Source organism: Limanda limanda, chromosome 22 (genome assembly GCF_963576545.1).
Source record: "Limanda limanda chromosome 22, fLimLim1.1, whole genome shotgun sequence".
NCBI lineage: Eukaryota > Metazoa > Chordata > Actinopteri > Pleuronectiformes > Pleuronectidae > Limanda > Limanda limanda.
In genome coordinates this window covers 17,467,646-17,479,996 of record NC_083657.1, presented here as the reverse complement: position 1 = coordinate 17,479,996, position 12,351 = coordinate 17,467,646, and the positions used below count along the sequence as shown (strand labels likewise).

The 12,351-nt window shown below is 40.0% G+C and overlaps 1 protein-coding gene across 1 annotated transcript; it reads left to right on the top strand.

The window, feature by feature from the left end:
- The first annotated feature begins 1,172 nt into the window (after nt 1-1,172).
- ap1s1 (adaptor related protein complex 1 subunit sigma 1) lies at nt 1,173-12,101 on the top strand. The gene is made up of 5 exons (XM_061095808.1): nt 1,173-1,343; nt 4,883-5,061; nt 9,581-9,689; nt 10,131-10,268; nt 11,762-12,101. Exons 1-5 carry the CDS (start codon nt 1,341-1,343, stop codon nt 11,807-11,809), a joined length of 477 nt encoding a protein of 158 aa, XP_060951791.1. The 5' UTR covers nt 1,173-1,340; the 3' UTR covers nt 11,810-12,101.
- The last annotated feature ends 250 nt before the right edge of the window (nt 12,102-12,351 follow it).

The window sequence follows — 12,351 nt, the reverse complement described above, 5'->3', positions numbered from 1 at the left end:
TATCTAGATCATAAAAAGAGGATTATTAAGTATTTAGGAACCAACCTTAAATATGGGTGTTAAATCACTAAGTCATGTGCTGGTATCCAATGAAGTTCGGTACCATAGTGAGAGGCAGGACTAACCAGTGGTGTTTATAGAGAATCATCATCAAACTGATATAGAAAACAACTCCTCTGTTGCATTTGAGTTAATATGAGTTTATTCTAATCAATGTTACATGATCTTTATTTGGACTTATTTATTGCGATTTGTGAAGTTCTTATTCATAACAGATATATCACACGAATAATGATAGATCCTTGGGTTACGAGATTATTTACAGTAACAAATGTGTGAATTAAGTATTATTATCTCCATTTAATGAACACATACAGTATACATATTTTTCCAATTAGATTTAATATAGAAAAGTGTTGAATTTAGAGGTGAAATTGGACATGGCTTATTTTAATCTTACTGTTAAAACATCTCGTTCAAGTTGTAGTTTGAGAATTCCATGGGTGAAAATAAAATATGTAATTTGGATTATTTTTATTTAATCGTTTATAATCACAAAACATAACTGACATGATATAACTGAGGACATATTTACTAAAAACACTTTCAAAGTATCTGAAAATATATGATTATATGAAAAAAACATAGGACAGTAAATATATATATTGACATTAATTTGTTAATCATTTTGCACAGATGAAAAAAGCAATATATCCAAATAGCAAGAAATACAAGAAATGTAGCCACAAATCTTTCTTATGCAAGAGAGAGTGCATTTCTTAGGGAAGGGAAACATTGATAAAACATTTAAAGAAGAGCTTATTATTTCAAAATTTCCAGAAAAGAATGTATTCATCCATGATGAAAATAATTATATTAATTTCCAGATAAAAAATTTAAGTCACCCATGTAAAAAACATCAGCGAAATGTTAAAGGATGGAATGTCACTCATTTGAAGTGCTATCCAATCTTTTATATTTGACCAAAATCTTGTGGACTCCTCTTATGTTGTTATGTTTCATCTGACGTGCTACAGATGGTGCAAGGGGGGCATTCAAGACCGGACTCGAACTCGTAAGACCGGGGACTTGGTTGAGGTGTCACCTGAGAGGCGAAGCTGGGGGAGAGACATGTGGCGCACTCTGCGCATGATCGTCAGAGGCGGAACTGCTGAGTGCAGCAGGCAGCGAGTCCTGCTCGGTTCATCTGACAGACATGGAGCGTCGTTGTTAGCTGCTGTGTGTGTGTGTGTGTGTGCGTGTGTTTCCCCGTCGGACCGGTCAGTACACGGGAAGAGTTCGCCCGTAACGTCGCAGGAGCTCCGCGGGAATCGGATAACATGGTAAGTTGGCGCGACCTCATCGGTTCAGGAAGGCAGGGGCGAGCTGCTAAGCTAATGCTAGCAAGGTGTTTGGTTTCAGGAAGTCTCCGCCTGTGCTACCTTCACCTGGCTCCTGTCAGCGGAGCCTGCGAGCTAACAGGCCGTTTAACAGCAGGCGTTGAGACACAGTCCCGTCTCTGTGCCTGCATCCCCGCCAGGTAGCACATACAATCACCTAAAGGCACCCGGTACTGTTTAAATGGACGAAGAGACATCATTATTATGTCAGTTCTGAATAACTGTCGAGCTTCCTCGAGTTCAGCTTCAGACTTTAGTTTGTGTCAACAATGAAGGGGGCTGCCATTAGCTTCCTGCCAACAACTACAGTTTGTTCATTTTAATATCACTATATCAGATTAGAGTACACTTCAACTGTTAAATTGTTGAATATTAATAATCGGCCAAATTTTCTCTTGAATGACATTTTTCAAATGTATCATCACAGTACACGGTTAGAGGCATGTGACCATATGTTCAGTGTACATTGTGTTCAGAAGTTATTCAGATCTGCTTTCTATTTATCTGCTGCTGTCAACCTTTCCTGCTAATTGGTTATTGATGAGGATGGATGCTGGAATGCCTACGGTTACTTCAGGTTTCCTGATAATGAGATGAAGGTTGCTACGCTTATACTGGGTGAAGTGTTGTGAGCAGACTGGTTATCTCTGAAAAGTGTAGTGTCCTCAGATTATTTGAATGGGTTAACAGGATTTAAGTTCTGTTTGTGGATTTTGTATTTGTGAATGTATGATTATTTTTATTATAAACTATGAAATATACACATACGACCATAAGGAACCTTATACTTTGCTCCTAGCATTTGCAGTTTACTGTTTCTGTTATGCCTGAGGGCAGAGGGACACTACTGCAAACATGTTACATGTTGAAATGCATTTAGAAACAATTAGATTTGGTTTTCTTGTCATCTAACATGAAAGATATCAGTAAGTGCTCCACAGATACTTATGCATTACACTTCTTTTAAAATGTCTGGTGTAACCTGTAAGACTGCATGTGTTATAAGCCTGTAGGAAATGTTCCTTACAGTAGCATCCCTAGCTTATACCCCAAGACATTCCAATGGCAGATCATAATAATAATAATCATTATCGTTATTATTGATGTCATCATTATAATAATCTTTATAAGTATTTGGGAAGCAAAACTGAAAACTGTAATCCACTTGATGCCTTTGGTCAGCGTGAGAAAAGCTTTTGTTTCAGGAATTGCATGAGTTGGCTCTGTGCAGTGATGCTGAGGCAGATGGAGCAGGGCTCCAGCAGAGTGCTGTTTGGAGGAGGCGGAGCTCAGCTCCCGTGGGCTCAGTTTAACCCTCGACTGAACAGTCTCAGCAGTGACAGCACCCAGCTACACCAAGCCCAGAGGGACTAACATGATTCAGCCACCACCCACACAGCCTAAACAGGCAAAACTTTTTCCCACTGCACTCAATTCACTTGTGATACCAGTTTGTAATGTTGGCAGTTAGTCTGATAGCATATAAAAGCCAAGAGTCTGAGCAATGCTGCAGAGTTTTCATAAGTCAGCTATGAAAAAATTAAACTTAGCATCAGCTTGTTACTACTGAACATAAGTGGTCAATAGTGGAGTTGCTGTAAAGAACTAATATACATTAGTTGAACAAAGGTCATTGATATCTCTGGTTGAGCCCCCGACCTCCTGTGTGGAGAAACTTCTTTCTCAAAACATGACACTCACACCAGGGGCGCACTAGATTTGTGTCCTGAGCTTGTGTCAGTGAACGTCTTGCGTTTTATAGTTTTGGCGCACATGTTATCAGGTTAGAGCAGCCACACTGCCTGTGTGGCCTGCTGCTCTTCAGATAGTTTGCTCCACAAACTGTATGTGGTTCATAGCAAAATAGAAAACGACCTTTCACCACAGTTTCATTGCCTTTTTATCAAATATGTACCGTACATCATTACTTTCAACACTTCTCGTACTGTTTCAAAGTAAAATCACTCTAGTGTTTCTGTTGAACAAGACTTTTGTTGTAATGCACACATTTGTACCGTAGAACCCTGGCTTTTAGTTGAGCACATAGGCCTGCTTTTATTCAAAGAAATATAGTCCTCATACCAGGAACCTCATGTAGGAGTTTCACAACAGGCACCCATCTGTTCGAGCAACAGACGTACGCAAGATGCAGCAGTTCAGTGATGCAGCCACCATGCTCTGAACACACACCTAGTGTGGCCCAAGCATCAGAATTTGTTTTCCTTCCAGTCCCGGTTGTTCCACATGTCTTCAATTTAGAAAATATGGGCACTTTGGCTCTTTGGAACTTTCAGTGCAGCAGAATGTTTTGTAGCCTCACCAAGAATGACACATTACGTGTCTGAGCTCTTCAACCTAATGAAATGTGCTATTTTAGTTTTTTTCTTTTACAGTAGATTTGTGTCATGGTTGCTTTTATTAGATTTGCTTTTATTAGAGCTGTCATAATCAAAGTCACTGCAGTATGTGACCCAGTTTGAGTTCACAGCAGCCTGCTCCTGCAAAATTATTACAGCTACAGTTTCAGGATTAGAGCAGAAAAGTCGAGCCACCATGCATTTATCTTGTCAGAGTATCCTGTCGGAGTGTCCTCCCTCCACATTCCCCAACTGACCTGCGCTCACTTTACTCTTAAACAATAAACACCAACACTAATCAGAAGTTATTAGGACTCGTTCATTACTTGAAGTTTACTTTGTGTAAGTTTGATTAGCTCTAGAATTTATGAGGCACGCATTTAATTCCTCGCAAAAACGCCAACAGTCTGTGCAAACGCAGTTCACCTGCCAATTCCAGATGGTATACAGTACTGTCACGAGAACTATTAAAAAGTAAAGACCTTTACCATCATTTGTAGTCGATAATAGGGCTGGGCGATTCTAAATCAAATATTGCAATATTTTTCTGATCATTGAGCAGTTGTGGATCATAGAGGGAACACACAAGCGTCCACTCTCGCTGGAGTGAACGCTGTTCACTTTCATCATTTGTAAACTGATTAGTTCAGTTCAGCGTTCACAAAGAATATGAAACTCTCAATAACCATCTCTCAACTCACGTCAACTCGCTGGGACTCTTCACTTACTTTCTCTCCATGCTCTCTGAGTCTCCTCCCTCCTAAGACAAACAGTTCACTCCCCTGCCCATCCAGAGTTTTCTGCATGGGCCCCCATGCCTCCTGTGAGATTGGCCTGAGAAGAGAGAGCGAGAGAAGCGAAAATCAAAGCGAATTTCATGCTTAAAACCTTCATGTGACAATTTATACTCGATGAACGCTAAATAGTAATTTTATACATCGCACGTGGTAAAAGCCATGATACATCAAATATATTCAATATATCGTCCACCCCTAGTCGTTAATATTGATTACATATCCTTATTTATTTGTACATAAGTCGATATGGAATGTGTATAAATCCTCTTCTCATTCTTCTCCTTGTTTTAAACTGTATCCTGTATACTGTGTCCCTTTCTGTGCCTAGATGAGGTTCATGCTGCTTTTCAGCCGGCAGGGGAAGCTGCGTCTACAGAAGTGGTACACAGCCACTTCTGAGCGTGACAAGAAGAAGATGGTCAGGGATCTGATGCAGATCGTGCTGGCCCGCAAACCAAAGATGTGTAGCTTCCTAGAATGGAGGGACCTCAAGATTGTCTATAAAAGGTAAAAACACTCAATAATAAACTGCCACTCATTTCTTCTCAGTCATGCTGGGTAGCTGGAAGTGTCAGAAGTGTCCATGTCGGGGATTCTTTAATGAGGTACTTTACTTAAAATAATTTGTCACCTCATTGGCTGAATGTTATTAGACACAGGCTTAAAGAGAGCACAACCACACAACAGCCAAGAGTTTCATTTGATATTTGGCCCAAACTTCCATTGGAACAGCAACTGCTCAGTATTTTGATAATGTTTATCAAAATACATGCACAAACGCACGCACACATTTTGATAATGTTTATCAAAATACATGCACACATGCACACACATAGAAGTGACAATGTTGTCGAATTAGGTTGAACACTGACATTTTTCTGTTCGTTCATTGTGCCTTATCGTAGCTTACTTAACTAATAGATCAAGAAGGCAAGGTAGTAATCACCACCCTCTGCTAGATCACACAACAAACTACGTACGAATTTTTAATAAAAGTGATGGCACCACTGTTCTGCTTTGGCAACAGGAAGAGAGGAGGATGTTAGATACTGTTCATTTCTGGGATTATATCTTGAATATACATGACTAGGGCTGCAAATACAGTGGAAACCGCTTATAGTAATCACATTTGTCCAGCACCGAAATTATCATTATAAGCGGTTGATTAAAGTAACCAAATTGCATAGCTTCATTATGACGCAGAGAGGAGCAGTAGATTACTGACATAGCCAGTGAAAACTGTCACATATAACTTTTATGGTCCAAACATGTATGTCGAGACCCAAAATGAACACTGTAAGGAGACTGCTTGATCACTATAACCAAAATATTTACAAAGCATTTGTATAGGAACAATTCTGTCCCAAGCTTACAAGAAAAACATTAAATAATTTCAAGCCTACGGTGACATAGTTAAAAGGTCTTCTTTGCAAAATACCTGCTGATAAATCATTTTAGCTCTGTAGACAGATCTGATGTGTGTGTGTTGGGGTATAGACCAACCTAAAGGCCAAACACAACCTGACAAGGCAGTGCTGTTAATCTAGGTAAAGGATGAAAACTTTCCGAGCAGATGTTATCACAATTAAGGCAACGGCCTGAAATAAGTGTCTTATTATTTATTTAATGGTAATATTCATTGGGAACTGTCACACAATTAATTGTATCGGTTATTTTTCCTTAACCAAGTTAATTGCCCTTAGACTTGTCCTGACGCACAAAATAGAGGCAAGTGCTTTTTTTTATATTATGCTTACTTGTTTAGCTACTTAAAACACTAAACTGTACTTAAGTTCATCTCACAGAGATCAACAAAAGTTGAGTAGCTGAGTAACGTTGGATTTTTGGTGGGTGGACAAGGTTAGACCCTGCATTCTGTTTTCATCGATCGAAGCGCACACACGCACACACGCACACACAAATAAGTGAGTCAAGGCTCAGCACTGTGAGCAGAATGCAGAGGTGGACAAACAAAACAAAGAACCTATCGGTCTGTGTGCGCATGTGTGCGTGTATGTGTGGGTTGCTAGGTAGGTGATGTGTTAAGGGAATTCCTGCAGTAGAGATGGACTGAGGGAACAATGCACTTGTAGTAGATGATCTGCTGTTCAGCAGAACTCTCCTGTTTGCCTTTTCTCACAAGCCTTGGATATCTTTTAAATTAAATTCCACAGTTTACAACCAGGTTATAGCACAGGTTTAGAGTTAAACTTAAACGATTAGTCCATTATTCAATCTCTTTCAAATTTATTTATATATCTATTACATATTCATATGATGCACTTGGTCTTTGAGTCTTATTTGTATAAATATATAATATATGAAATGTGTATTATCATAAATTAAAGTAATTTTGTGCTTTTGGATATTGTGATAGGCATTTTGTTGTTTTCTAATGTTTTGCGGAAAAATTTGTTATTTGGCCAGCTGCAGCCTTAAGTTAGAATTTGATATTTTATCTAAACAGCTTATTTTAATAAGTTAACACTGTATACAGGGGTCTCAGATCATACTGCCCTGATTTTCAGTTGCCATTCTGCCACTCTGGTTTGCCAGTTCGTTTGTCTAGGCTAGTGTGAAAGCTGTCAATCAAACTTTGGATGCACAAATCAAATACCAACATTCAGACCGTGATAGCTGTGAATCCCTTATAATCTGAGAGAAAACCTCCTGGACTTAGAACAACAATTAGCCTAAATGTTAATTTGTCGATGCTCTGTGATGCTGCGAGGGCTCAGGCTAATATGGCTTCAGATTGATCAACATCTAGACACTTATATTGTAAACAATCTGTCTGCGTATTTGAACAAATCTAATCAAATTCAATATCTTCTTATTTTTTCAATGATCTTTTCAATTTGTGTATTTTGTAATCGTTAAGTGTTGCTGCTGATTGTACACTTGGGAGTTGAGGGTTTCCATATCCGACTTAAGACAGGATCTTGTCCAACATGTTTAGTTTGTATAAAGATGACACAGGCGGACAGGATGTCCACTCATAGTTTAAAGAATCAGGGTTGAAGTAGTTGGAGTAGTTTTTATGTAAACATCAAAATGGGAAGTTGAGAACGGCACACTGCTTTGTGTGTCAACAAAGACAAGCTCTGACTTAGAGTGATGTAGTCTGTGTAAAGCAGTCATTGTCAGTTGGAGGTAAAAGTAGTAGCAGAAGTAACCATTATACCTATTATCACTTAATTACTATATTAAATGTTGCTGCTATCATTAATAATCAATAGCATCTTTACACTGTTAATTTTTTTCATTACAATGAATCAGAGCTGATACCTGATGCTGCACAAGTGTTCCTGGTCTCTCTCTACTCTCTCCCCCTCCCCCCTTTCTTTCTCTCCACAACCAGTCGAGGCAGATGGAGATGGTCCCATTGAGTCTTGTTCTAGAGGTTTCTTCCAGTTAATGAGGGAGTTTTTTTATTCTCCACAGTCGCCAAAATGCAGCTCTGTCAATCCGTTACTTTTATTCATTCTATTTAATTTACCTTTTATTTATTGTTTAAAAGTAGCCTAAGTGGCATACATTACTTAATCTATCAGTTTGTGTGCAGTTGACAGGGGCTTTACAATTATAGGGCACATTTTTATTTATTTTCTCTATTGGCTTTAGAGTGTAACTTAGTTTTTCGTCTGTAGCCATGGTTCTATTGCCCTGTTTGGCTATTTCTTGCAAGATGTTTTCAAACACTAATTGGTTACGATATGAGCCCTCAAGTTTTGCTTCAACATAACTCTCACCCCTAGCTTGTGTAAACCATCACCTTGGGATGCACCTGGACACGTCATCAGTGTTGTTACCTGGGGTCATCGGGTGTTTCGGGTCTTTCAACAATCAGACACCCTCCCCCAGGTTAATCAGGCTTGTGTCCAGGTAGCGCTACCCCACCCACGGCTCTCCTCTCCTAATCCACCTTGATGCAACCTCTTCTGTCTTGGTGGCCACCTTGATGGCCGTTCGCCTACTGGCTCCTGTGATGCCCAGTATGTTGTAGACACTGCAGAGGGACTGGCCTGCGACCCCTACATCCCCTACATCCCACCTCACCCGCCACCTGTTGCCTCTGCATTCTTTGACTAGCTTAGCATACTTTGCCCTCCTCCTCTTGTTGGCCTCCTCAATGCGGTCCTCCCAGGGAACGGTGAGTTCTAAGAGAATGTCCTGCTTGGAGGCCTCGGAGATCAGCACCATGTCTAGCCTTATCGCTGTTGTGGCAACAGCTTCTGAGAACTTCAGTTGCTTCCCCAGTTCAACTTTCAGCTCCCAGTCTTGTGCCGTTGCTTGAAGGCCAGAGGAGGTGGTCCTGGCAGCTAATGTTGGCTTCTCCCCAGCTCTGATTAAAGCGATGGTCTTCTTAACTTGGCGGAGGCTCTTGAAGTGGCTAATCCCACTGCAAATGGTGTCTACTATGGCCTTCAGGACTTGGTCAGGCCACCAGCGATAGTGCCCCTCACTCAGGGCTTTCGAGCAGCAGCTGAGGATGTGTGCCTCCATACTGCTTCTATGGTGTCATGCAGGTGTAAGCCCCAACATTCAAATTCGACTTGAAACGGCGTCATTTACACCATGTCTTTAGCCTAAATATTTGCTGTAGTCCTCCTAGTTACTGCTTTAGCAACTTCAGCTAACGAGAGTTCTTGCGAGAATCATGCAAGATCAGCGAGTTACTGCTGTGTGAATTTTCATTTTTGGGGGAACTATCCAATTAAGATAACTGTGAAATACTGTGTCACTGGCTTAAGAAAAGGTTTATATGAAATGGTTTTCTGTTGCCTCAAGATGGAAATGCGCCTGAGCACACCTTATTTTAAGATCATGGGCGTTCCAATGGTTGCAAGTGCAACAAGGATACTGGATGTGAAATGAAACCTGTCTCAGTCTGAAACAAACAAAGATGCTTTGTTCAGGTTGTAACGTTGGGCCCTGTATGTTTACATTTGTGTTTTTGTGAGTTCACCATGTGTTCTGTTATTGTATTGATATACTGTTTTTGTGTGTGTGTTTCTTCATGCAGGTATGCCAGCTTATATTTCTGTTGTGCAATTGAAGAGCAGGACAATGAGCTGATCACACTGGAGGTTATTCACCGCTTCGTAGAGCTGCTTGATAAATACTTTGGCAGTGTAAGTGATTAATCTCTAAATATCTCTGTGTTGTTCCTGGTCTGTTTGCAAGCTCTCTGTAGTTGATTTCACAGTTGAGGACTTCACTGCTCCTTCTAATACAGACAAACATGTCTAATTCAGGTCCTAGGTTTGATTAACATGATGTATAATGCCGGAGTGGATCTAAGAGGACCAAGCCGTGATCAGACAGCACTTATCATGATGGAGCTGTTGCCTTGACCTCACAATGTAAACTGATAATCTATGTAATGATTTGGCGCTATACAAATATTGAATTTAATTTAATTATGCTGGATTTAATAAAGCTGATTCTAAATTAGTTCCACTGATACCTTTTTCAATCTGCAGGAAGTAAGAACAGAAAAACCTGGATGCATTTTATTTGAAGGCTTTTCCTGCAGCAGGAAGCATGAATGAACTGTGTTTTACTTTGTACAGGTGTGTGAGCTGGACATCATCTTTAACTTTGAGAAGGCTTACTTCATTCTAGATGAGTTCCTAATGGGAGGAGAGATCCAGGACACGTCTAAGAAGAGCGTCCTCAAAGCCATCGAACAAGCAGACATACTTCAGGAGGTAAGCTTGGCTTAAGGTTTTTATCCAACACCTCCATCAAGAAAGGTTTGATTTCCTTTCCTGATCCTGTCAATTATCAATCAATCAGATTTATTAGCATAGCCCATATTCGCAAATTCTCGGTTGTCTCATACGGCTTATCGAGGTGCGACATTATGTGTTATCTGTTAAAAAACTATTCCATGGTAATCTGAAGGAGTGCACCCAGCTACAGCAAGGTGTCATGAAGCTTTGTTTTTCTCTCTCTCTTCGGGTTTCTCGAGATGTCTCAGGAACGCCTTCAGGGAATTTCTTTACATTTAATACCAGTGTTCTCTTGAAAGCAGGGTTCCTTCAGTCATGAAACACCTGGAAAAGTCATGGAATTGTTAAATGTTTATTTCCAGGCCTGGAAAAGTGCTTAAACATTTTTTAATCACAAACGTTTTGGAGAAGTCATGGATAACAATTCATATTGTTTTAAAAGAAATATGCTCAAAATATAAGCAGGCAAATGCTCTCATACTAATTGAAAAGTTTGGCGGAGAAGCAGGTGGGATAATGCACTATGCCAGGGAAGTGTAGATTTAACCATGCTTGGCTACAAATGGAAAAGTACATGCCATGTGTTACAACAGACAAAGACCTCAATCAAACTATTGTCTCATTCATTTGTGTAATTGAAGGTATACTGTATGCTTTGAAATTCGCACTGTTAGCTTAAATACAATTTTTTTTAATGTATACACCGAGATCTCACAAAATGTTTGGTCATGGAAATTTGGCTTAAAGTTACTGAAAAGTCATGGAAATCAATTGGTCAAAATGTGTATGAACCCTGTGAAAGGATAAATTCATTCGATTTTGGTGCTAAAAGTTCAAAAATGCAAGGTTACTAACAAACAAACACGTTTTTACTCAATAGTTAATTTGATAACATGACACATTTTCAGATAAATATCTCACTGGATAAAATTGGGATTTTACATCCAAAAAGTCAAAGGTCAATGTCAATGCGACATAATATTCTACGAAACCATTTCTCTGTCAATAATTCCATGCCGGAGGGAACATTCTGTCCATATTTACTGCAGTAAACTGAGTGGTTGCTGGAGGCAAATAACTGTGAGGCCTGAATTCTAAAACCCATGACTGATCTAATTTGCCTTTTTAGATCATCTTTCATCAGATGCAGTGGGCACACAATCATTCAAATTCTCTTTCACAATTTAGTTCCAGACACAGTGTACTCGGTATGTAAGTACAGAGGTGTGAAACCCAGCCTTAGGTTATCATTTAGTGAAGATGTGGGAGGAACGTGAGAGCAGCCCGGCCTCTGGCCTGACTGATGTAGTGATTCGTGTCTGTTCCTCTGAGAGCTAGCACACTAAATATAATGTTCCCTTAATGACTAAATATAATGATGTTAAATGTAAAAAGTGTATACCTTGTTTTTTCATTTAAATATTATAACTGAGTAATTCATTCTGATGTCCCTGTGTTTCCCTCTGCAGGAGGACGAGTCTCCTAGGAGTGTGTTGGAGGAAATGGGCTTGGCATAATACACAGCACTGTTGTGAGAGATTATAGATACTAAGGTAGAGAGCTGGATGTGAGGGGATGGGACAGCATCTGGGATTGCACTGTCTTGGACTGACTGACTGGCTCTGTGTATCTGTGGCTCTGGGGACTGATGTTGAACCAGGGAAGAGACTCAGAGGAAGAACCTTACATTGCATTGACAGGCCCTAAGCTCTCTGTGTGTGTGTGTGTGTGTGTGTGCGCGTCAGGGTGTATCTGTGTGTGATGTAAGCATAGGGTGGAGGTAATGAGTTACACTTAAACTAATATGTGTGTGTGTGGGGGGGGGGGGGTGGTGGTATTTAAAAGGAGGGAAATGGAGTTTGTCTTTGCTGTAAGTAAGTAAAGATGAGAAGCCACAGAGGAAACTGATGTTTGAGTCAGGCAGGTTTGCAGTTTGACGGAAGAGAATCAGCTTGAACTGTCACATCTTGTCGAGAATAATCATAAGTTTCTCTGATTGTGGACTGGTCATTAGAGTTGTGAGACAGAAAAAAGGAGGACATCACTAAAGTGGTCAGTT

Bases quoted from the DNA above. Each gene is read 5' to 3' on its own strand.
- ap1s1 (XM_061095808.1), top strand. The intron at 5,062-9,580 runs GTAAAAACACTC...TTCTTCATGCAG, and splicing joins CTCAAGATTGTCTATAAAAG to GTATGCCAGCTTATATTTCT. The intron at 10,269-11,761 runs GTAAGCTTGGCT...TTCCCTCTGCAG, and splicing joins AAGCAGACATACTTCAGGAG to GAGGACGAGTCTCCTAGGAG.